At 39.4% G+C, this 27,357-nt stretch overlaps 1 protein-coding gene across 1 annotated transcript in view; it reads left to right on the forward strand.

Moving 5' to 3' along the window:
• LOC126184982 (protein PRRC2C-like) overlaps window positions 1–27,357 on the forward strand; it is a 237,944-nt gene that overhangs the window by 126,557 nt on the left and 84,030 nt on the right. The window contains exons 16-21 of the mRNA XM_049927684.1: window positions 1,946–2,225; window positions 2,303–2,517; window positions 3,611–3,893; window positions 4,843–5,104; window positions 18,264–18,672; window positions 25,962–27,088. Coding sequence (XP_049783641.1) covers window positions 1,946–2,225; window positions 2,303–2,517; window positions 3,611–3,893; window positions 4,843–5,104; window positions 18,264–18,672; window positions 25,962–27,088 — 2,576 coding nt within the window. The remainder of the gene's footprint in view (window positions 1–1,945; window positions 2,226–2,302; window positions 2,518–3,610; window positions 3,894–4,842; window positions 5,105–18,263; window positions 18,673–25,961; window positions 27,089–27,357) is intronic.

Here is a 27,357-nt window from a genome sequence, read left to right on the forward strand (position 1 = left end):
AGCACAGGTTACACCCGTATACAAGAAGGGTAGTAGAAGTGATCCACAAAACTGCCATCCATTGTCCTAAACACCCATCTGTTTTAGAATCTTAGAACATTTTCTGAGCTCAAACATAATACGTATCTTGAACAGAATGACCTCCTACACGCCTACCAGCATGGATTCCAAAAACAATCATGGAAAACTCGGCTGTCACTTTTCTTACATGATATACTGAAAACTTTGGATCAAGGCAGTCGGATGCATGCACTATTACTTGATTTCCAAAAAGCATTTGGCTCGGTACCACAACTACACTATTGTTTGAAGTACACTCTTTCGGGGTATCAAGTGAAACTTGTAACTGGATTGAGGATGTTTTGGTGGGGAGAACGCAGCATATTATCTTGGATGGAGAATCCGTGTCAGATGGTAGGAGTAACTATGGGTGAAATATAACATCACTTTTTGCAAATGATGCAGTTATGTATAATGAATTTCATTCTAAAAGAAGCTGCATAAATATTCAGTCAGATCTTGATAAGATTTCAAAGTGGTTCAGAAATTGGAAACTTGCTTTAAAGATTCAGAAATGTAAAGTTGAGCACAAAAAAAAAGTAGTTCCGTATGACTATAATATCAATGAGTCACAGTTGGCATCAGCTAACTCCTACAAATACCTGGGTGTAACACTTTGTAGGGATATGAAATGGAGTGATTGCCTAGGCTCAGTTATGGGTAAAGTGGGTGGTAGACTTCAGGTTATTGGGACATGCCATCAATCCACAAAGGAGATTGGTTACAAACCACTCATGTCACCCATCTTCGAATATTGCTCAAGTGAGTGAGACGTGTACGAAATAGGACTAACGGGGCATATTGAATGTGTACAGAGAAGGGCAGCACGAATGGTGAATAGTTTGTTTGACCCATGGGAATGTGTCACACAGATGCTGAAGAAACTAAACTGGCAGGCTCTTGAAGGTAGATATAAACTATCCTGAGAAGGCTACTCACAAAGCTTCAAGAACCAACTTTAAATGATGAATATAGGAATATGCTACAACCTCCTACATATTGCTCACATAGGAATCATGAGGAAAAGATTAGGTAAATTACAGCACACACAGAGGCTTTCAACTGGATGAGGTGTGGGATCCAGTGATTTCTTTAATATTTACAGAAAAGAAACATTTTACGACTAGTGACATACCTAGTGACAGTTAATTTTATTAATTTGACATCTGAATTTTAACTCGCAAGCCCACATACCAATAGAGCGCCCATGTAGTATCACCATTTGCATACCCCTGTGCATCATAAATGGAGTAGTATTTGAAGAGAACGCGAAGCTCTACTGAGGCCCCTCTTGTAGTGGCTGCCTTTGCGTATGTATCTCTGTGTGAATTTTTCGATATGAAGTTATTGATGTGGACTAGCAACCTTCAGTGTTAAACACCCACCTGAAGATGGCTGAATGGTTGTGAGCAGAAATATCACGGCTAGAAGTTGAGGTTGTCTGGCTGTAATCCTGAAACTTCATGGAATACCATCAGTTGTGCAAGTAAGTACTCGGATTTCCACAGGGAGGGATTAAGAGTGTCATCTCAAACTTCACTTTATCGAGGCTGATTTAGTTGGCTGTGAGTGTCACATGTTACCCAACTGGCATCTTCCCACACGTATGTTTATTGCTTTTACTCCGTGTTTGTGTGTGTTTGACATGCTATCTTGCCCTTCCAAGACTACTGAAATCAGTTCATATCTGATACCTTTTTCCTCTGTAAACAACCTGTGTGTCGAATTATCAAAGTAGGTCCAAATGAAGTGTGAATTTTGTGTATAAAATGATATTTTTCACTTCTCTCTGACCCACAATTACCATTTATTCCCCGTTTGAGACTACAATAGAACTGCCTTGTTCATGAACTATTTTCACTTATGTTTTATTATTTGTTTTCAGGTACAGGTCCAGGGACTACAGACCATACTCTGAAAATGGCTCCAGAAAAATGACGGGAAATTACTTTGATGCAGCGCCAGAATACCAGAGAACGTATAGGTGTAGTTCTCTAGAATATGAAAAAGGGCAGGACTATGAGAGGAAGTGTGATCAACCTGAAGCTCCTAAAGAGCATAGAGATGGTAATCTCGTGAGAGAAATTAGGGAAAAGGAGAGGGATGTTAGGCTTCCTGAGGAATCGAGAGAACTGGATACTAAATGTGATGTTGTGGACAGACATGTGAGTATGTTGTGTAGCAGAAAAAAATAATTTTTGTGTGCTTTTACATGTGGCTGATATAATAAATTATTTTGCAGCAGCCTTCTGGAGTTTCAGTTATGGAAAAAAATTCAGTTTGTCCACCAGTCAAACAAACTGATGACTGGCACGACAACAAAGACTGGAAGAAATCTCAAGAAGGGGATAACAAAGACTGGTGTGAGAAAGAACAAGATGTTGCAGCCCGAAGAGCTGGCAGCTGTGAATCTCGATCTTCGAGGGACAGTGTTAGGGAAGAGAAGGATCTTGTCAGGTAACAAATGCGCTATTTCTGCAATGTCTATGATGTCATTTTTATGCACTGTCCAGTAACATTAAAGTGATCACCTGTCAAAAGCTAGAATAACAAATAATACCTTTTGCAGCACTGACTGCAGGAAGAGAGTCAACTCCAGTTGACTCCAGTGCCATGGCCAGCTGTGCTAGGATCCATGGTACAAACAGCCCAATCAAGTTGGTCCCACAGATTCTTGATGTGGTTTGAATCCTGGGAATTTGGTGGCGAGGGAAGTGCGGTAAACTCAGCCTGGTGCGCTTTGAATTGTGCGCATACACTGCAAGCTGTGTGATACATTACATTGCTCTACTGGTAGGTGCCATTGTGCTGAGGAAAAACAAATGACGTGCAGGTGTAGGTGGACATAGTCCCCAAATATTGTTGCATACCTGTGTTGGTCCATTGTGCCCTATAGACTAACAGGATCACCCAAGGAATGCCACAAAAGAAATCCCCAGGGCATAACTGTTGCAGGGTATTTGCTTCAAGGCATATCACACCATACACACCAACGGCCATCTATCCAGTGGGTCATAATACCCAATTCATCTGAGAAGGCCACCTGCCGCCACTCAGTGAACATTTAGTTGCAGTATTGTCATACAGATTCCAGCCCTTAGTCATCTCTGCAGTTTTTTACCTGTCATCTACAGACCATGGTGCACCACAGTTGCCTCAGTGCTGGCTTTGCATAGTGCCATTTAGCCATGCGTGTGGTATACTTTAACCACAGTGGCAAGTGAACACTTGTAGCCATTTTGGAAGTGCTTTCACCCTTGGCCTGAAAGCCAATGATGACGTCCTTTCGGGAGTAGGGTAAATTGTCACCTTTTCCTATTATGACAATGTCTGCACTGTTCCTCCCCCCACCCTCTCTCTTCCCCAAGACACATCACGCATCCACCACTCCTAGTACAACCAGCTTCCATCCGTGTGTGTTTATTGCACACTGGCATCGAACATAGGCAGTGCTCACATTGTTGTGACTGGACTGTGAATAAAACCTAAATATGTACTGTTCTAGTATCTTGTGGTAATACATTGAGTTGCTAACCATTCTGAATTCCAGAGCTTCGCATGCTGGTGATAAACAGTCCCGTGATTTTACATGGGTGGATTCGACAGAAGTGCAGTCTGCTGAATTGAAGAGTGAAAAGAAATTGGATAACCACAGGGAGGACCGGAGAGAATCTGTACGTCATGCACCTGGGCCAATTACAAAAGAGAAGTTAGAAGCATCAGAGCTTCGCAATGACCAGAAAAGGGGCACACTGACACAGCTAATGCGATCTCTGTCCAATCAAACCCCAGTACCTGCAGAAGAAATAAAGCAAGAAATGAAGGAGGGGCAGGTATGACATACACCAGATGGCTTTTAAATGTTAAAAATCTGTGCTGAATTTAGTGCTTATTTTGTACTGTCTGGTGCTAGATGTGTGCTCTTAACTGGACATATTGTGTTCTCGTCCTTTCATGCTGTGCCTGCAACACATCTGGATAGTAATTGATAAACAATGGAACATTTGCTGTAGTCAGTGTACAAGTATGCTTAAAAGAAAAGGATTGTTTTCAGGAACTGTAAAGCAAACTGCATGGCAAGATTTTGCAGGGTAAGAGATAAACAAAGTGAGAATCAATAATACTATTAATTTTTAGATTTTGATTCAATTTGTGGGAGGGAGAAACCATCCCAGCATTTACTGGCCCCACAAAAGTTTCTGAAAAGTGTTTTTAAACTGCTCATACATGTAAACAAATGTTGGATTTTCCTATAATTGTGTAGTCAGCCTTAAGACTATAAATATATACTAGTTTTTTTCAAAAATATTTTCATTTGAAGTATTGTCTTATTAATCAAAACAAGAAAAATTTTAATGTTTTGGATACTTTGAAAATTATGCATACAGCTTGGATGAGTTTTATCTTGTTTTGCTTTTGACAGTTGCACACTTGCCTCGTTTGGATTTAGATAAGTATATAAATTTTGTTAATTACTGAAGAAATTAGTTGTAGATATAAAGTACCATATCACTTACATAAGACCATTTAAATGTATACATTTGGACACACAGAAATTTTGACAGAAAAAGTAAAAATATTAATATCGTGACCAAATAACAGATTTTTTAAAAGTCAGCATCATTGCAATGTGGGCGTTTGAACTTAGTATTGGCACTCATTATGTCATTTGTGTGCCACATTAGGTATTTGTGGCTTAATTCTATATTGTACAGAGTTATTTTTATTTGATTTCTCAATATTATGTTACAAATATTTCATAAGCTTTCACACTTCTTACAGGCAATAGAACCAGAAAAAAACAATGAGTCCAAATCTGTGGATACAGGAGATCCATGGCAGAAGATGCAGCCAAATAATTTAGAACCTTCCTCAACAGAAGGTGAAACTGTAGTATCAGTGCCAGAAAAGGCTCCAGAGCAGAGCAAAATATGGAATGAGGCATCGCCTACAGCCGAAAATTCTCAAATTTCTGCTTCAAATATTATGAACGAGAGCCATTCTGAAAATGAAAAACATGATACCGATTCTGTGAAAATTAAAGGTTTGTTGCCACACTGGTGCAGTCTCCTAATTAGAGTTCCTGGTAGCATTTCAGTAGACCAATAATAGTTGTGGTGTTGGCTGAATAGGAGATTTATGTTGTATTGGTTTGAATTAATTGTGCATTTTAATTAGCTAGTGTCTTAAGAGTATGATAAAAGAAGACATCCATGTTTCATGAAAGATGGGGTTGCAGATGGTGGTTGTTTCTTGTCATCGTGTACAGTTTCTTGCCACTCATAGGGTCTGCTTGGAACACAAGCCTTCCATCTTCTTCACTTCTTCTACCACCTCTCAGTTGCTACACTGACCCAGCCTTCACTTCTCTTCTAGATGTATTTTTCCACTCCTTGTAGCCAGATGTCCGTTGACCTCTTGCTCTCGATATTCATCTTGTGCATCTTCTGAGGCATCTCGTTTCATCCATTCTCTTCACATGCCCCCATTTTCAACCTTCTTTGCCTCGATCTTCTCTTGCAGGGTCCTAATACGTTGATTTCTCATCTTTTTTTATTCTTGTTACCTCTGTCAGATTTCTCAAAAACTTCATTTCACATGCTTCGACCTTCCTTTTACATTTTCCCTCAGACCGTGGTTAACTACTTTATTGCTGCTTTGTTACAGTCATTGCCTTTGAGCTGTAGTTAACAATGACAGTGAGATGAATATTGTGGTACTACCTGGCAGATTAAAACTGTGTGTCCGACCGAGACTCGAACTCGGGACCTTTGCCTATTAAGGTCCCGAGTTCGAGTCTCGGTCGGGCACACAGTTTTAATCTGCCAGGAAGTTTCATATCAGCGCACACTCTGCTGCAGAGTGAAAATCTCATTCTGGAATATCGTGGTGTTTCCTAGTGTTATAACTCCTGGCTGCTGTCTCCACACCCCTGTTGATACGTTGCAGGATTCTCTGGTTGGAGATGCAATGGTGGTTGACATGAGGGTGTCAGGCTGTGTCATGCTGGTGTCCAGCGCATAGATGTCTTCTCTTGGTGTACCAGGGATGGCTGCACAACTGGTGTAGCAGCAAAGTGCAGTGCTATCATGGTGCCCAAATGCGTAGGTGGCAGGCCATGGTAGATGTCCTAACAGTGGTAGATGCGCCTGCTTCATTGGCACAGTGCTGAGCAGAATGGGCTCAATGTCACATAACTGCCAGCAGTTCGAATGCTCATGGCCATGTTTGGGTAGGCTTAAATTATGTGCTACTGCTCCCCACTGACTCTGTTGTGGCAGCCACAGCATTTGTGTATCACACAAAATTATCTGGAAATGAGGCAAGGACCGGCTGTTGTAACTAGCACTGGGTTGGCTGTAGTTCTTCCTGGTGACTGGCTGGTTTCATCACATGGAAGAGGCATTGGTCCACCCAGCACAAGGATTGCTGCATGGTGCTTGGGTGACTGATCAATGTTGTGGCACTCCATTGCTGGCTCCAAGTTCCAGTGTAACTTCTTCCCATTACAGTTCCTCCCTTCTGTGGAAAAAAATCTGCCCTTGGCTTATCCTGAAACATACAGTGGTTTATTTACAGTTATTACCCTTCACATTACTTCAGTAGCACTTCACTCTTCATAGCTCTTCACACTACACAGCTCTTCACACTGCACAGAAGTCTTTGTTCCTGGTTGACTTTACCTTTTGTCAAATGCTGTCATTAGTGAGCAGCTTTTGGTTCCACTATGTGGGAGGGATCAGGTGTCAGGGTGGCTTCTTAGCACTATAATCCTATCTGCTCTTATTTGCTCCTTCCTATATCATCAACTACAGGTTTACAATAACAGCTTTCTGCCATTAAAGACTAACAAGGGAAATATATGTACTGTAGGTTAAACTCTTACTTAATCTATAGTGGACGAAACTGACATATGCTAACAAAGTGATTTGAGCACTGTATACTCTGTGGTTTGTGCACTGTTCTTTTGCTTCATTTTCTTACATCTTAACAATTTGGAATAGGTTTTAATAGTAGGAGATCTGTGGTATCTTGGTTTGGTCACAGTTTCAAGACTTCATGACTGGGGAATCAATCTGAACTTCCATAACCTATTGTTCTTGATTGATTCTTTATTAATTCCTCTTGCCCTGTGCAATTTTTGCCAGTGGCCACACTTCAAAGAGCTCTCAGATATTTCTGACCAGCCCAACCTATGCTGAACAGTAATCCTTCAATTATTCCAGCTACAGGCACTGTATGAGCACCATGTGCTGTACAATAATCCAATAGTTGTCCATAATTCTTCCACAACTACAAGTACTATACCAGTGTGTTGTACAATGAAAAAGATTCCCTGCAATTCCTTTACTTCCACATATCTTCCAGCATCTGATAGACTTTTCTGGTATGACACTTCATTTGCTGGGTCGCTAATTGTCTGAAGATCTCCTGCTATCATGAGCATTGCTTCTCGAGGGGCCTGGAGTGGTTTAAATAATGGTCTAACAACCATCTCACATCTGTGTGGTATCTGGGCACTTTTGGAGTTTTGAGACACTGCCGGATGATGAGAAGACAGTAAAACCTAACCAATCAACGCTGTTGCGGCTCTTCATTCTCAGCATTGTACCATGGCTTAAACCCACCTTAATGAACCAAGTCATATTTGTTAACTGTTTTCCCTGTGTGGTCACATTTTCTTTGATTCAATTCCCAGTATTCTTGACTTAGCCATGACCTTAAATCCTATGTGATGCCTCTCTTAAATTACTAATATGTGTGTTACTCGTATCCTTACTCATACTAAGACATGTACTCTATACATTTATTATTTACAATAAGAACCTTGTGCCTATTCTAGTCTCTCTTCAAGAAATTATTGAAGTTTTCAGGGAACTTCAAGTTTGACACCGGAATCAGATACAGTCTTGGCACTGGCTGTCATAGTACCCTTTCTGTTGATATAGTCAGTATACAGGACGTGACTCAGTGCACAGGTAGTTTGCAGTGTGTGCATAGTAGTGGAGTTAACAGCTCTGCCCTGGATCCCTTAATTAACACTTAAGTGGTCTCTAAACTTGACATTATGGGAAAGTAGAGTGAGGTCAAACCCAAGGTGTAGGGAGTCCAGTGAGTGAATGTTAAACTTAAAGCTGCTACTTACGTATTTTGCATCCCAGATGATCCTTCAGCACTCTGCCATCCATCCATCCATCCATCCAAGCCCCTTCCCCTTTTGGAAAGGTGCTGCTAAGCAGCCGTGGAACTGGCTACTGTCTTCTGGTTGTACATCTTCATCTTCAGTAGTCCTTATTGACACCCACTATGAAAGGGGTGCTGGTGAAGGAGGGGTTAAAATAGTTTCTTTATTAATCCATTGAACTTAACTGCACCATGAACCTGGTCAGAAGTGGCTGCAGACAGGCATCAGGATGAATGCAAACAAGTCTTCAAATAATCCAGCCAGCTTTTACACTCATTAGAGTATGTTTCCATCTTAATGGAATGTTTTGGCAGTGTTGCGACAGGCCTAGCAATGGCCAAAGTTCTCAGGGACCCAAGCTGAGCACGCAGTGGAATGCTGACTAGGCCCGCTGACATGATGGCAACAACCAAGGCCCACATGGGGTCCAGGTGTAGCATGGTGCGGGGCAAGGTAGCAATGTCTTGGACTTTGCAGCTGGTCCCAGTGGCATGGTGCCAAGAGTCAGCCAAAGAGCAGGGGTGGGTGGCTGGCAAAGTGTTGGCTGCCAGGGCTTGGCACAGAGACAGGGTCCCTTCCCTGTGGCCAAGTGTCACCATAGTAACAGCAAAGACTCAGGTCGACACAGACTGGCTGTTGCATACTTCCCATCTGGCCAAATGCTGACTGGCTGCTTCGTTTGTACTTAAATGATGCTCCTGCCCACTGACTGCAGCAGTCAAGGCATTTTAGTGTTCCACTGAATTATCAGGAAGAGAGGCAATGACTGGCTGTTGTAGCCAGCAGCAGGTCAGCTGCAGTTCTTCCTGGTGACTGGCCTGGTTTTGTCAAACGAAGGCTGTGACACGGAAAAGGTATTGGTCCACTCGACGTGGCGGACCAGCACTTCACTGACTCCACTATGATCCGATTACTACCGTAGTGCTTCATCACTTGCCCCAAGTCCCATTATAACTTCTTCACTTTATAGATCAAAGCAGCTATATTTTTCTTTGTCTTCTCTTTCTGTCTGGTGTATATAATGTAACATGGCAGTGGTATGCCAAAATACTTTGTGAAATGGTAGAAGGTGGACATGCTTTAGACTCTCAAGGAAGGAAGTAGTTGTTTTCTCTTACTGGAGTGTAAAGTTGGGACAGTTTGCCTCCTCTTAAATGCTTTTAGATTTTAAACTTAGAGTTCCATTTTTTGTGCCTGCACATAAAATTAGTTCTTGAATGTTGAAACTTATTTCTCTATGATTAGTTTAGAGTCAAAAATTTCCTTTTGCAATCTCACTTCAGATAAAGAAGCTGGAATGAGGTGTTCGTATTGTATGGCTGTGAAAGTGTCAGAAATTTTGGAGGTCTGAATAATTGGAAGGAAATTTTTCCATTTCTTAGTCCTTAGTATCTTTTTGCAAGAATCTAGACTTCACTTTTATTCCAAAATGAATATACCGTATTTACTCGAATCTAAGCCGCACTTTTTTTCCGGTTTTTGTAATCCAAAAAACCGCCTGCGGCTTAGAATCGAGTGCAAAGCAAGCAGAAGTTCTGAAAAATGCTGGTAGGTGCAGCCACAACTAACTTCTGCCGTCGAATACATGTAGCGCTACAAAGGCATGCTTTGTAGGCACAAAGATAAATACTGGCGCCAAAACCTCTGCGTCAGTAAATAAATTAAAAAAAAAAAAGGTGGAAGACGAGCTTTTTTTTCTCCGCCCCGAGTTTCGACCACTGCATTTTCATACATTATCCAACGAAGTAAATACAAATTCCGTATTGTTCATCTTCGAATGTAGTAGAATTTCAATGTACTACGAAAATCCGACTGGCAAGACTGTTTGGGATGTTTTTCAATATGGCCAACACTACATTCTGAATTTTTTCCTACCTGTGAGAAGAGATGGTTGCTAATAGTAACCTGATGAAATGTGAATCACAAGCAGTATTCTCTTCACCATTCACCATAAGAATAATACGAATATAAACATTTTGCCATGTGTTCTTCCGTGTTTGTTGCTATCTCATTTAAATCCTGTCTGCCTAATAAACTACGAAACTAGAGGAGACAACAGCAAACGCGGAAGAATACACTTATCGTGTCATGTTTATATTCGTATTATTCTTAGCCTAATAGTGATACAGTCAGAAATGAACCACGGCAACTGACTAGATTTTTAAATCTAAGATCACTCTAATTTCTGTGCAGAATTTGATGAACTAAAGAAGTGGCCGCAAAGATTTTCAAACGGAGAAAAATTTTCGCCTAACTCTCGTTCAGAACATGTTCTATCATACGCAGCCTATTATTTGGTTCTTGTTGATCATTCTCAAAGAAAGCAGCAGTGTAAGTAACAACAAATAGCAGTCTCTTGACATTGCTTCGCTAATGAGACGATTCGCCTCTTTTTAGTTGTAAGCGGCGGTAGCGCGCACAAAAGCAAGCCATGCCACGAACGGTGACAGGCCGTAAACACGCACTATCAGAATGCGACAAACAATGCATGACACAGTACAGTGATGCATTTTCAGCTTAGAGTGACGTAAACACCTATAACAGAGAAAACGGCACCTATCAGATCAAACAAAATAAGCAATTGATTCAAACCAGACGAAGCACGTGAAAAAGGAAGGGTACCTGTATAAATACGGACGCAGCGCCTGACGCATAGCAATGGCTACCTGGTAAAGCTTACGACTCGAACCAAACTACTGTAGCTGTATCGTCATTCATTCGACCTAAATTGTGTCTCATATTACAATGGACCAACTTTGTTTCGATTTGGAGGTGCGGCCTAAAACTTTTCTCTCCCCTTGAATTTCGAGTCTCAAATTTCAGGTGCGGCTTAGATTCGGGAAATCTTTTTTTCCTTTGTTTCGAGTCTCATTTTTCAGGTGCGGCTTAGATTCGAGTGCGGTTTAGATTCGGGTAAATACGGTATTAGTTTGTACCATAAGTAAATTTGTGTGGTGGTTGTTGTTGTTGTTGTTGGTGTGTGTGTGTGTGTGTGTGTGTGTGTGTGTACTTGGTGAGTGAAGTAGTTGTAGATGTGTACTTTGAAGTATACCATGAATGAGGAAGATGGGGGGAGGGGGGTTCCTTATTGGAAATTCAGAAGCATTTCTGCAGGTTCTAAAAATGTGATGTGGATTAGCGTGAACCAAGCGCCGGTAAGTGTACAGGATTTGTGAGGAGTAACACTATGCCTTTTTAGACTGACTTCTTCATAAGAACTTTACAATTAAAACCTATTACCTTTTTTATATAAATACAAAGAAAAATACAGGGACAGGGAAATAATTGTTAAAATAGTAATAAGAGAATTATCTGATTAAACAAAATGATTTGTCAGTGTTCCAAGTTGCCTTAGAAGTGATGCAGCCACATACGTCCATGAAACAAGACTATCGTTCAGCCACAAAACGTTGTAGTTAGAAATTCTGTACACTGCAGTACCAAATCAAGAGATTCTGTGGAAGGTTAATACCATGATTTCACTGGGGCTGCAAACTTTTTGTCAAAAATAAAACTTCATCCAATACAGGCTTATTTCAGCTGTTAAGCCATTATGCGTCAGCACTGATGCATACTAAGCATTACATATGGACATTTATAGTTTATTATATTGACTATTGTCATCTGTAAAAGATTATAAATGCAAAGATTTACACAGCAGTTTTTGTCCATATATGCGAGCCTGCTTTCTAATTGGGCAAGTTATCTGACATCACAGACAATTCATTGTCTTAATATCCTACTGTGCTGGCTTTTCTGTTTTTGTTGATTGATGATGTGTTGAAATGTATACCCATGCCAGTTCCGTGTAGTTTTGTGAGAGTATTATCTGTGGGAAAAAAACTTACTCTCCAGCACTAGCTGAATCTTAACTTCAAAATCTGACAGCAAAAACAATAATTTGTTACAGTTTCCTTTGTGAAGTAAATTGAGAAGTAAGAACACCTTTCTGAATATTGAGCATAAATGTTCACCTGTATGAGAAGGTAAAAATATTTATCTCATCATCCAAAGACTTAGAAAACATGCTCATAAAATCTTTATTTAGATCAAGAAGTGGCAATATTCATGAAGGCATTAATGAATCACAGATCAGCACAAAGATTGATTAAAAGAAAGGTCTTACCCTTTTTCCCAAAATCTGAATATGGGGCGGGGGGGGGGGGGGGGGTGTAAACATGTCAGATAATAGAAAGCAAATAATGAGTAACACCATTGTTGCTGAGTGAGGATTTAAGGAGACAAACAGCCAAGGTTCAAATGGCTCTGAGCACTATGGGACATCTGAGGTAATCAGTCCCCTAGAACTTAGAACTACGTAAACCTAACTAACCTAAGGACATGACACACATCCATGCCCGAGGCAGGATTCGAACCTGCGACCATAGCGGTCGCGCGGTTCGAGACTGAAGCGCCAAGAACCGCTCGGCCACACCAGCCGGCAAACAGCCAAGGCCATTAGTCTTCTGTTCACCCCCAGGACAGAAAGAGTGTACCCAGTCTGTTTGAATATAGAGTAAATTCTGCTTGCTAGTTTGAGAAAGTGTTCTAAATGCTTGCGTAGCATTTATCTGAGGTGGAAACATGAGAACCTGCCTGGTATTCGCCTAACGGGATGTGGGGAAACCGCCTAAAAACCACATTCCGACTGGCACACGCACTGACCCCTCCTCACTAACACAAGTTAACAAATTTAAGCATTTTTTTTTCTGCATCTGGTTTGTAAATGGGTGGATTTACCTAGTTTTGGGGTGCTGAATACACTGGTAAAATCAGTTTCTTTATGATGTCACATTTCCTAGATACACAGTAGATTAATAAATGGTAATAGTGAATATTGACACAATTAAGTCAAACAAAAATAAACATTCAGAATGTTTGAAATCAATAATATTGCATAATTTCTGCCTAGCAAGCAATAAAACCTGGGTTGGAGTCCTCATCCCTAGCACAAATTTTAATTCATTTTGTCTGCTTCGATCAATGCTATTTTGTATGTATATATGGGCATGCTGCCAATAAAAGGTCCAAATTAGTTCAGAAGATATTTTCACCTTTAATCGTCTTTGGTTTTTGAAAAATGCGACGACGGGGCTCTTCTTTTGTTGCCGTTTCTTCACTCTCCGTAACAATACCTCAGCAGTAGTCACCCATCATCGAAGGGTTCCAGTGGCCTTGGTAACGGTGTTCCATGAAAGAATGTCTTGGTGAAAGCGTTCACCATGCTCATCACTTCCAAATTTTCCGGGAAGAAATCAAGGTGAGAATGTAAAAAGTGAATTTCAAGTGACATTCTACACCTCATGTTCTTATAGTTGTCCAATAGATCATTCACAATGGTAACATAGTTTTTGTTATTTCTGTTACCAAAAAAGCCCTTCACAATGGCTTTAAAAGAAGACTAAGCAGCTAATTGGATATGTGATTTTGGTACCAAAGGTTGGATCTTTCAGAAATTTTCTTATTTGTGGTCTAACAAATATGCCGTCTTTCAGCTTTGCATCACTTAATTTGGGAAACTTTTCTTTTAAGTGATTGAAGGCCTCACCTTCTTTATCCAGACTTTTTACAAAGTTCTTGATAAGGCCCAACTTGATATGAAGGGGAGACAAAATGATTTTATCAGGCTCAACCAATGGGGTATTGTTCACATTGATGTTTCCAGGAATGTATGACTTCCTTATAGGCCATTCCTTGACTGTATAGTGGTTCTTGGTGTCACGGCTGCCCCAAAGGCACAAAAAGCAGCAGTATTTCAGGAATCCAGCCTGTAAACCTGTAAGGAGTGCAACAACTTTTAAATTACAGCAAAGCTGCCATTCATGATGCTTACATTTGATTGCCACTAGCAGCAAAGCCATGGTTTCATAAGTGTCTTTCATGTCTACTGCATAAGCCAAAGGTATCGACGGAAATGCATTGCCATTACGCAGTAATACTGCTTTCAAGCTGGTTTTACTGGAGTCAATAAATAGTCGCCACTCCTGTGGATTATGTTGTACACCTAGTTGTAAAGTTTGCACTATCTTCCATGGGAAATGCTCACTGAGGATATCTTTCACATCACTGGATTACCATACCAACCATTTACTGTCGATTTGTAGATCTTCTAGCTTTCCTCTTCAAATCAAAAACAAACATCTACATCTACATACATACTCTGCAATCCACCATACGGTGTGTGGCAGAGGGTACCTAATACCACAACTAGTATCTTCTCTCCCTGTTCCACTCCCAAACAGAACGAGGGAAAAATGACTGCCTATATGCCTCGCAGTCAGCCTCAAATGCTGGTTCTCTAAATTTCCTCAGTAGCAATTCACGAAAAGAATGCCTCCTTTCCTCCACAGACTCCCACCCGAGTTCCTGAAGCATTTCCGTAACACTCGCGTGATGATCAAACCTACCAGTAACAAATCTAGCAGCCCGCCTCTGAATTACGCTTGAGCAGTACTCAAGAATAAGTTGTATTAGTGTTTTATAAGTGGCCTCCTTTACAGATGAACCACGTCTTCCCAAAATTCTACCAATGAACCGAAGACGACTATCCGCCTTCCCCACAACTGCCATTACATGCTTGTCCCACGTCATATCTCTCTGCAATGTTATGCCCAAATATTTTATCGATGTGACTGTGTCAAGCGCTACACTGCTAATGGAGTATTCAAACAGTATGAGATTCTTTCCCCTATTCATCTGCATTAATTTACATTTATCTATATTTAGAGTTAGCTGCCATTCTTTACACCAATCACAAATCCTGTCCAAGTCATCTCATATCCTCCTACAGTCACTCAACGACGACACCTTCCTGTACACCACATTATCATCAGCAAACAGCTGCACATTGCTATCCACCCTATCCAAAAGATCATTTATGTAGATAGAAAACAACAGTGGACCTACCACACTTCCCTGGGGCACTCCAGATGATACCCTCACCTCCAATGAACACTCACCATTGAGGACAACGTACTGGTTTCTATTCCTTAAGAAGTCTTCGAGCCACTTACATATTTGGGAACCAATCCCATATGCTCGTACCTTAGTTAGGAGTCTGCAGTGGGGCACCGAGTCAAACTCTTTCCTGAAGTCAAGGAATATGATCTGATACCCTTCATCCATGGTTCGCAAGATATCATGTGAAAAAGGGGCGAGTTGCGTTTCGCAGGAGCGGTGCTTTCTAAAGCCGTGCTGACGCATAGACAGCTCAAGGATATTCATTATATTTGAACTGGGAATATGTTCGACAATCCTGCAACAAACCGATGTTAAGGATTTTGCTCTGTAATTTTGAGGCTCTGTCCTTCTACCCTTCTTATATACAGGCGTCACCTGCGCTTTTTTCCACTCGCTCGGAACTTTACATTGGGCGAGAGATTCGCTATAAATGCAAGCTAAGTAAGAAGCCAATGCAGTAGAGTACTCTCTGTAAAACCGAATTTGAATCCAATCAGGACCTGACGATTTATTTATTTTCAACCCATTCAGCTGCTTCACAACCCCAGGGATGTCTATCACTATGTCCTCCATACGGGAATCTGTACGAGACTCAAAAGGCGGTATGTTTGTACGAACCTCCTGCGTGAAAGATTTATCAAATGTTAAATTTAAAATTTCATCTTTCGTTTTGCTGTCTTCCGTTGCCAGGCCAGACTGATTAGTGAGTGACTGGATGGAAGCCTTCGACCCGCTTACCGATTTTACATAAGACCAGAATTTCCTTGGGTTTTCAGCAAGATCTTTTGCTAAGGTATGACGGTGGTAGTGGTTGTATGCTTCACGCATCGCTCTTTTTACAGCAGCGCTAATCTCTACTAACTTTTGCCTGTCCTCATTCTCCTGATCTTTCTTGTACCGCGAGTGCAACTGTCTTTGCTTCCTGAGCATTCTCCGAATTGTGCTGTTAAACCATGGTGGCGTGTTCCGTCCGTAATCCACTTCTCCAATTCGTGATTTATAATATGTTTAAAATTTGCCCATAATTCTTCCACGTCCATCGTACCGGAAGTAAATGAATTTACTAAGTGGGATGCTACCAACTGCTTATCTGCTCTTTCTAGTAAGAATACTCCCTTAGCCTTCTTGACCGACTTTTTAACCATAGTCGTAATGACAACATCATGATCACTAATCCCTGTCTCAGCACTGACACCGTCGATGAGGTCTGATCTGTTCGTGGCTATCAGATCTAAAATATTTCCATTAGGCGTTAGCTGTTGATTTAGCTGCTCAATACAGATTTCAGATAATGTGTTCAAAAGTAATTCACACGACAGCTTGTCTGTACCACCTGTAATGAATCCATAGACATTCCAGTCTATAGTAGGTAGGTGGAATTCGCCTCCGACTAATATAGCATGATCCGGGTACTTCTGCGATACAGAGTATAGACCCCCTTTGAGTGATTCTAAAACTGTCACGGTGGAACTTGGTGGCTGGTAATAACACCCAACAATTAACTTTATTTCTCGTAGCCCTGTTAAACGTGTCCAGATAACTTCACAATCACACTCTACTTCGACCTCAGTAGACACAATATTTTTGTCAACAAGTAAACATCAAAACAGAACAACAGCAAAAAGCAAAATACTGAATATGAAAAATAAAAAACCTTTAAAAACTCAAAAATGGTATGTGCTAGAACATTTGAAAGGTATATTCAGATTCTACACACCAAAATACATACTATTTGATGTATCACATCCCAGATGCAGAATGGCTGTTGACTAGTGTAATCAGTCCTTGGCCATTATACCTCCCTGCCCCAGAAGTGGTCATGTTAATGCATGGCTATCTGAATGGGTATGCCGTTGCAGTGTTGTAATACTCATGGAAATGTAACTTTGCCAACATTAATAACTGGAGAGTTAAGACTCTTGGGTGTTTTAAGAAAATAAGATTTCAGTACAAATGCTTGGAAGACCACAGAAAATATTCAGAGTATCCTCAGATGTTTAGATGCGAGGGTGAGTACAGAGGAAGAAATATTGCTCCTGTTATTGACAAACATTCATTTTACATGAAGGTAACAATGTTTCTTAGGAATATTGTTTTGTTTCTCATTGACTGTAACTCTGTCCAAGAAATTCTGCTCTCTACAACTCATTTCCTTTTTCACCCTTTGTTCTTGTGTTTCCTTCCTTCATTTCACTTGTAAGCCTCTAATATATAATATGATGACTGAGCAGGATAGCATAGTAGTTAGCACACAGGACTTGCATTTGGGACGATAACTGTTCAAACCTGCGTCTGGCCATGTAGATGTAGATTTAGATTTTATGTGATTTCCCTAAATCCCTTAAGACAAATGCTGGGATGGTTCCTTCGAAAGGGCATGGCTGCTTTCCTTCTCCATCCTTCCTTAATCCAAGCTTGGGCTTCTTCTCTGATGTTCTCGTTGGCAGTGGGACATTAAACACTATTCTCCTCTTCCTCTTTATATACTGAATTAGTTGTTGAATATGCTTTCCTTGTGTGCAACTAGCAATAAAGTGTTTTACTGATGCTCTGTATTCTACCTTAACTTGTTTTGCTGTACATCAAGAGAATACTGAATTATTCTGATCATTGCTGAAGTCAGAAATGTAGAAAGCAAATTTTATTGTTACTTCTGTGTTAATAAGAGTTTTGTGTAATGTTTTGTATGTGTGACATCATTTCACCTGTAAATACAGCAGTAAAATACTGGGAGCTCCATAATTACATTGAAAACCACTAGTTTCACATTTTTGTGAGTTCCTGAATCATGCTATGTAACAACACCAATGATTTATCAAAGACTACTATAACCAATTCCTATCTTATCCACGGATAATCCAATGAAGTGTTCTGAATGTAGTTAACTGTTTGTCAATTCATCATTAGATAATTGCAGTAAAGTTTGTCAGTGTTTCCTCTGTCAAACCATTACGAACGTATTAATTTCTAAAGCATATTTTAAAAGAAACACAGAAGATCAACTTAAGGTTAATGTTGATTGATCCATACACTGACTTAATTTTTATTGCTGTTGCAGAAGCTCCATTGGATGAGAGTGTAACCAAGGCAAAAGAAAATAAATCAATTGAAAGTGATGCATCCAGTAGGGATGTGAAGCGAATGGAGGAAAGCCCATCCTCTTCTGAACTGAAGACTGAGAAGGAACAAAGAAACAGAAGCCACACACGTCAAGAGCAGCCTCGAGGTAGACACAGTGGCTACGCAGTGTATCGTGGAGGTGGCTGGGGTCAACAGCGAGACTCGAGAGTGAATCGTTGGGGTGGATCTAATAGGAACGTTCATAATTTACGTGACGAGTGGACTGAATCGGAAGAGATTTCAGGAGATGAAGTTTCTGCCTCAACAGAATCTGGAAAAGAAGACGTAGGACGTGCCATTGGTGCACCACCTAGAAGAGTGGAGAAAGATAATCGGCGTACTCCTCGGTATGAATGTTTTAAATATTGTATTTACGGTACTGTGGTATCAATGATGATCAAATATGTAATGTAGACTGAAGTTTTAAGTCTTGTATAAAAAAAGGTGTAGAAGAAATTGTAACAGAGGTAGAAAAGTACAATATTTTCAGCAGTGACTTAACTGCTGAGCTTTTAATGTAGTCAAATAGCTGTAAGTAGTAATAGCTGTAGGAGCTTCTATAGCGTATCCGGGTATATTGTTCGCACTTCTATACGATGTTATTGTTGATATTATGTTTAAAGAAATATTAGCTTCAGTTGTTTATATTTCTTCCAAAGAGCAGAAGATTTCATAGTATTGATTTTCTATGTGTAAAGTTCCTCTCTCCATTCTTACTTACCATACTATAACATAATTGCTTTTCAGTGATGCTTCATCAGTTATTTGTCTTACAAACTGTGTCCACTCTGTGCTTCTGCCTCTGTTGTCTGGTTATGGTCAGACTACTTCAAATTTTGTGAGACTTTACATGATAAAATATGTAGAGTATGAAATCTTAATTTTCAATATAAAATTGTCTTGAGTGCACATTTACGAAATGAACGGTTTTGATTGCTGAAGCAATCATCTTCAGACCTAAAATAAACAAAAATTTTGTTTTATAAAAGGTTCTGCCGGCCGGAGTGGCCGAGCGGTTCTGGGCACCACAGTCTGGAACCGCATGACCGCTACGGTCGCAGGTTTGAGTCCTGCCTCGGACATGGATGTGTGTGATGCCCTTAGGTTAGTTAGGTTTAAGTAGTTCTAAGTTCTAGGGGACTGATGACAACAGCAGTTAACTCCCATAGTGCTCAGAGCAAACCATTTTATAAAAGGTTGTAACTGCTTAAAATACATACTGTATATCAAGAACAGAAATTGACAAAGAACATACGCATAAAATATATTTACAGTAACTCGTCACGTGTAGTACAAACGTTGTACAGTCTTTAAAACTACTGTGTGTTCTATGGTGATGCTACTGTTTAAGACAAATTCACATCTGCTAAAGGGCGCAGCAGTTTGCATAGTTACTTCATTCAATTTGTTGTCACCGTTGATGTAATCGTCGTCTTTCCGACGACTGGTTCTAGGTAGTTCTCCATGTTTGTCTATCCTAGGTAAAACTTATACCATCTGTAAAACTACCACAGCCTACATCCATTTGAACCTGTTCATTGTACTCAAGCCTTGGCCTACCCAATGCTGTTGTCCCCCCCCCCCTTCCTCCCCCCCCCCCTCTTCTCTCCAATACCAAATTGAGAATTCTCTTATGTCTTAGAATGCAACTTACACTCCGATCGCTTCTTTTAGGTAAGTTATGCCATGAACTTCTGTTCTCCCCAGTTTGATTCAGTATCTCATAGTTGGTTATGTGATCTACATATCTAATATTCAGCATTCTTCTGTGATATCACATCTCAAAATATTCTTTTTGCTTCCTGTGTGAACTGCATATTGTCCACATTTTACTTCAGTACAAGGTTACACTCCAGACAAAACCCTTTAGAAAGGACTTCCTAAAACTTAAATTGATATTGGATGTTAACAAATTTCTACGATTCAGAAATGTTTTTCTTGCTATTGCCAGTTTGCATTTTGTATCCTCTCTTCTTTGCCCATAATCAGTTATTTTACTACTCAAATAACAAAACTTACCAACTACTTTTAATTTCCCATTTCTTAATCTAATTCCCTCAGCATTGCCTGTTTGAATTAAATCACAGTCCATTACTCTCATTTTAATTATGTTGATGTTCCTCTTGTTTCATTTTTCAACACACTATCTGTTCTGTTCAACAGTTCTTTCAAACCTTTTTTTGTCTGATAGGATTACAGTGTCATTGGCAAACCTGAAAGTTTTTATTTAAGAGAATCATAAGGGCCTAAAGCACACTGTCATGAATTTTGAGATTGCTCCTGACATCTATGGATCTTATAGTGAATCAGCTTTGTGTATGCTGGCCCACATTGTATATATGAACGTTCACAAAAATGTCTTTCACAGATTCCTCCAATATTCATTTCCATGTGAGTTTAAAGCAGAAAGCCTAATATTGTTGCTCTGCTCGATTGTTATCCAGTGTTGCCAACATAATTTAGTGTCTGCATCATGAACATAGTAGTAGCACTTATACTTGCAGTTCTATCTGAACCCCAAGCCACAGAATTTGCGTAATGAAAATAACAGTGACTATGAAGTATTGGAGTAGGTCATAATTTTGTGTTTGTGTGAGGGGGGGGGGGTTAGTGTAGTAGTAGTATTTATTCTTTATGTTCATATTCGTGTTTACCGTTAATTAAAAGCTTTCCAACTGTCAAAACACACTATTCTCACTAGCCTATATAAGTAAATATTGTGAATTAACACTATATTTATTATTAATCTTAAATATTAGTTAATATTTTGTGACATAAATAGGTACATTATCTTTTCTTAGGGAGTATGGGATGTTGATACTGGGTTAAAAATAGGAGGCCAGACCTGTAAGACTGCTGGTTTGTCTATGAATTAGATTTTCACAGATATTTATTTTTCTCAAAACTTTGTGTTCTTGTTTTGGGCCCTTGTGGTTCTCAGTGCCTCATTTCTTCTCCATGGCCTTTAATACCCTTTCCAAATTTCTCCTTGTGCTCAATGTGCAGATTGAATAACATCAGCGATAGACTACAAACCTGTCTGTCTCGCTTCTGAACTATGACTTCCCTTTCGTTTCTGTGTGACTTCTATAACTGCAGTCTTGTTCTTGTTGAAAGTGTAAATAACCTTCTCCTGTATGCTACCCCTGTGACCTTCAAAATATCGGAGAATGTGGTCCATTTAACATTTTCAAAAATTTTTATTTCTGTGAATGCTATAAATGTAAGTCTGCCTTTCTTCAGCCTGTCTTGTAGGGTAAGTTTTCGTCTCAATTTCATATTGTATGTTCCTGAATTTCTTCAGGATCCAAACTAATGTTCCTTGAGGACAGCTTCTGCAAGTTATTTGATTCTTCTGCAAATAATTTGTGTCACTATTTTGCAGCCATGATTGATCTAATGGTTAGGTAACATTCACACCTGTCGACACCTGCCTTCTTCAGAAATGGAATTACAATGAAACCCCGCTTTTACACTTTTCGAGGGACTTCAGAAAAATAGTGTAAAATGTGGGAAATAATGTTTTAAGCTGTAAAAGTTATGTGTAGGATACCCCCTTGCAATTTATGTATGATGCATGTACATAACAGGCATCAAAAGACTTGTCAGTGACTTTTTTACTGTCTAATAAAGGTCCATTAGCTAATAAAAACTGCTGATGTAACTGGGATTGATAACTATCTGCAAAGTGGAAACGTTTGACTTGATTTCAATTGTCATTATCAGTGTTTTTGGAAAGCCTGCAGCTGTCATTCATTATTTATATAATGAAATGCTGCACTAGTTACATATTTTTTCATGCTTAGTACGACATGTTTCAAGAATTTTTTTCTCGTTGTCAAGTGCAATTATGTAAATAAGTATTTTGTATAGTGTATGAATGTGTGTTATTCTGCGTCTTTTTGAGGTTATCAGGCACTGTGCCTCATCAGTTATGTAGAAAACCACAGACACACGCAAACTATCACTCACATTGTTTGTTTGTGTAACATAAAAAAGAAATACATACATAAATACTGAACTTGACAACGAGAATAAATTCTCGAAACACATTTTGCTCAGCATGAATACAATACATAACTGGCACTGTGTTTACACTTAAAACATTTGAACAACACAAAGTGAATGACTGTATCAACTAGCGATCCACATTGCCATATGCCGAAACACGCCAAATATGGTTCGACAAAGGTGTCACGATGATCACAAGACTGATGAAACCACATTTGTGCAGTAGAGACAGTTTGGAAATGGTTGTGATTGGTCATGATATCTTCATTCGAACGAACCTAGTTATATACTCCCATCAGCCACCACGCCACGTAGAGCTGGGCAGCAGCGGGAGATACGGCATGAATTGTTAAAACTTTTACTTGTTTACCCGTTCAAATCCGTTGAATAGAGTGCCCTGGTGTCAAGAAACTTAACCACATAATATTTGTAAACACTACTGGATGGCCAACATTTTGCCAGCATCATATTTTCTCCACAAACATTTCTTCGTAATGCGTAAATCGTGGGAAAATTATAAATATGTTGATGCAACATCAGGTGCAAATTAATATTGTGGGTATAGGAAACTTGACAGGACCAATAAAAATGTCATAAATGGCGGGAAAACGTTAATTCCGGGAACGACGCGGGGTTACACTGTATTTCGTTCTTCTTAAAATCCAAAAGTAGTTCTGCTGTCTTGTCTATCTTGCACACTAGGTGAAATATTTTGGCCATGGCTGGCTCCCCAGGGTTCTCACTGGAATGTCATCTATGCCAGGGGCCTTATTTCCACTCGTGTCTTTCAGTATTTGGTCAGATTCTTCTCACAGTATCATCTTATTTTTCTAATGTGAAAACAAAATTAAACAAAATACACTAGAAAAAGAATGTTTGCAGTATAACTGAGCGTACTAAAAGAATTCCACAAGTAATACTACTAAAATGTTGGGAGAATATATGAGAAGACAAAAGGTATTTTCTAATGAGCAGGCTGCCACTTGATAATTAAGATGTGCACATCAGTAAATTACAAAATAATTTAACAAAGAAAATGCAAGTTTCAAGAGGCCAAAGAGGCTGATGTTTTCAGTGCACCAAGTGTGGGTTGCTTTTTTTTCAGACACCCTCTGACTTCTTGTTATTAGTTGCTGATGTATTGTGGACTAGTGTAGATGGTACACAAGGAAGCAGTCTTGCTGTCTCCTTGACTTAACTGATGAGTATCTTTCCATTATCAAATGGCAACCTGCTCATTAGAATATGCATTCGATATTTGCATATATGTAATACTTTTAATACTGCCAAAAATTTTTTTCCTTGCAAATTTTGTTCTTATGGAACAAATTTAATCATGTTACTGTGCACACCGTTATGTCCAGCAGCAGATGTACATTTGTCTCTCTTGCATCATAGAACACACAGTTGTTTTAATTACTCACTTTGTGTTCGTACTGCATGTAATTAGTTACTGTAAACATTTTTAGTGGTATGTTCTGTCACTTTCTTTTCTTTTTATGCAGTACATATTGTAAGCAGACACAGCTTTTTATGAACAGTACTCTCTTTTGTTAACTTTGAATTTGAAGATGATTGCTGGAGCAGTTGTAACTGGTCATTATTGTATAAATGTGCAATCAAGAAAATGTTTATATTTTTAAATATGAAGATAGCTATTGGACCTGGCCACCTTGAGACCAAAGTTGATGAATCTTTCACATATCAATAGTATAGCTAGTTCCATTACTTTCACTTCATTCAGCTTTACAATTTATTTATTTATTTATTTATTTATTTTCTGGTATGGATTGTGGACTGCTGAAAGCCTTTCTAGTTGATTCCACTGGAATTAACTGTATATCAGGTGTGTGGACTGCAATGAGTGGTGTTAGTGTGTAATGCCGTGGTGGTGGTGGTGGTGGTGGTGGTGGTGGTGGTGGTGACAATGAAAGGGTAAAGCCTTACACAGGCACAAAGCTCGTTTGCCTCGAATAGCCCCTGGGCTATTCGTCATCGTCAGATGTGGCGTGCTGTTTTACTACGTGAGACAATGTAGAGAGGTTTGCAATTTTACATGCAACATTGGCATATAAGTCTGATGATTCGTATCTTGAAGCTACTGTGTCACCTTTCCTTGTTGGCCAAATAGTGGTCAGGAAACTGTTGTTCTCCTCCCATCTACATCTACATGGATACTCTGCAAATCACATTTAAGTGCCTTGCAGAGGGTTCATCGAACCACCTTCATGATTCTCTATTATTCCAATCTCGTATAGTGCGTGGAAAGAATGAACACCTATATCTTTCTGTACAAGCTCTGATTTACCTTATTTTATCGTGGTGATCCTTGCTCCCTATGTAGGTCGGTGTCAACAATATATTTTCGCATTCGGAGGAGAAAGTTGGTGATCGGAATTTCGTGAGAAGATTCCATTGCAACAAAAAATGCCTTTCTTTTAATAATGTCCAGCCCAAATCCTGTATCATTTCTGTGACACTCTCCCCCATTATTTTGCGATTCGCACTCAAGGAATCAAACGAACTACATCTAGATTTGAACACATTACACAAGCTTACGTTAGTAACATTAGGTATTGAGGTGGGAAAATTACAGTGATCTGAGATTTATTTTTCTTAATGTCACAAAATAGCTGTTGCCATTCAGGTAATTGGTGTTTTAGTACCTGCATATTTCTACTCTTTTTCACTTCAGCATCATTGTTAATTATTATTGATGTGTGAAACTCTGTGAATACCTTTGTATTTTTCATGATATTTAATCAGTAGTTGCAGATGTTCATGATGGGTCAGAGTTTGTCGCACTGTGCTTCATATAAAAACTTATTGCATCTTCAATCAAGCATGTGGAACTAATTACAACAAATTTCACATCCCCCTTTTTTTTTCTTAAACAAAACACCGTTTAACTGCAGTAACTTGCTGATGCTATACTTTCTCCAGTAGGGACTGGAAATGTTGTTTTTCTTCATGTGCAGCAGTAGTGCAGTGTAAATTATTGTACAATAGTTTTATACCTATGTTTTAGAAGGAAACATTTATGGAAATAAAATATGACATGACTCTTTCTCCTATTTTCCACAGTTGATGTTATATATCAATAGGTAAATCCTGTAATTACCATAGTTATCTTCACATTACTGATTACAGGTACTCAAGAATGACATTCCACCCAGAATGGGGAACATCAATGACACAGTTTTCTCCTTTAGCTCTTACCAAAGCTGATACCCCAGTCTATCTCTTTGTGAATTATTTGTTCTTACTCTCTCCCCGTTATAACTGAAATAATGTTTTTTAAGTAGCTCATAAATAATTATTCAGTGGCTTTGCTCTGCAAATATCATATATAAAAATTCCCTCTACAGAATCAGATATTCAAATTCATCATTTGTTTTATTAATAATTGGTACATCTTTTGAGATGTTTTACTTTTCTCTCAACTATTCTGCAAGTCTGTTCTGACATCAGTTCTTCATTACCTGACTGTTAAATGAAAATTATAATTGGAGTACTGTAAAAATGTAAATATTTCTTTTGTTTTTAAATATTAGTTCTTTTTGTTTAAAGTGTTCCGGAAAATTTCACATTTAATTGTTATAAGAAGTTTTTTTTTAAATTGCAGGTCACCCAAACAGAACACAAAAAAGACAGAAAAAGATGAACGCAACAGAGATACGAGGAGACCCGAAGGGGAGAAAGTCACTCAGTCATCTGATTCTCGTAGATTTGAGAAACGTACTTATGAAAGTGCTAGAAGTGGTCGTGAAGGATTTGCCCCACGTGGTGAACCCTCACGTAGGGGACGTGGTGGTTTCAGGTTTCGTGGAAGTTTGGGAAAACGTATGGATGGTTATGGTCCTCCTTCATCAAAAAGTCCCTTTGGACAACCTTCTGAAGAAACAAAAATAGTTATTCCTGATACTGCGAAAGAAAACCAGAAAAATATGGAGCCTGTTGTAAATGAAATAAACAAAGACGATCTCGGAGGTGAGATCATTAGCAATGAAGACAAAATAAAACAGAAGCAGCAAGTACTATCTGCTGGAATTATAGGTAGTGGTGTGAGACATCACCCAGGTCCTAACAAGATGTCGGGGCACATACCTCCTCGAATGCAGCGGAAGTCGGAGAGTGAACGTAGAGACTCCAGCAGAAGCAAAGGAGGCAACGGCAGTCGAGGAGGGGGTCACGGGCAAGGTAGGACATCTCAACGGGCATTTGGAGGGCCTTCAAACCAGAATACGCATAATTTTGATGGTGGTGATGAATGTTGGGAAACCACTTCTGAAAACAGTGAAACAGAGGACCGAGAAAGAAATGTGGGTACTCATAATGGGAAACATACATACCCTCAGTCACGTGATTCACACAGCATGAGCCGTAGGGCAAAGAACAATAAAGGTGGTTCTGGAGGTGGAGGAAGTCATTCTGCGAGAATGCCTGTTTCAGAAAAACCTGTAGGCAATGTTGGAAATACAAGTGATAATAGTGGGGGAGGTATGGCACAGAGGGGTGCTTCATCCCAAGACAACCGTTCACAGAACCGTGGCATCACTAACAACCCAGCAACAGTGGGTAATAAGTATGGAGCAAAAGAATTACCAAATTCAGTCAACAAAGTGGATGAAAATAAAGTTAATAACAGTACAATAGTTGCACAGGCAGTCAATGAACCTAATTCAGCTAAGAAAAAAGTAGAAAAAGACAAGACAAATGCTTTGGAGAAATATGATCTTAACAACTATGCAAGTAAGTTTCATTATTACAAAACTATTTCAAGTACTAGCTTAGATAACTTTGTCTTTAGAGGAAAGATAGTTGCTTATGATCAAAATTTTCTGTTAGTTTTGGTTGTCAGTTTACCATTGAAGGAAATACGTTGGTCAGGGCAGCACAGGTTTAGGTGTAGGAAAACTCATTACACAGTGGGATCAAAACATTTTACAAAAATAATTAATTTCCGTTACACAGATGAAGTATGGTGAATATTTATCAGGTAATAAATATTTTCATGGCAC

The sequence above is a fragment of the Schistocerca cancellata genome, chromosome 4, assembly GCF_023864275.1.
Source record: "Schistocerca cancellata isolate TAMUIC-IGC-003103 chromosome 4, iqSchCanc2.1, whole genome shotgun sequence".
NCBI classification, from domain to species: domain Eukaryota; kingdom Metazoa; phylum Arthropoda; class Insecta; order Orthoptera; family Acrididae; genus Schistocerca; species Schistocerca cancellata.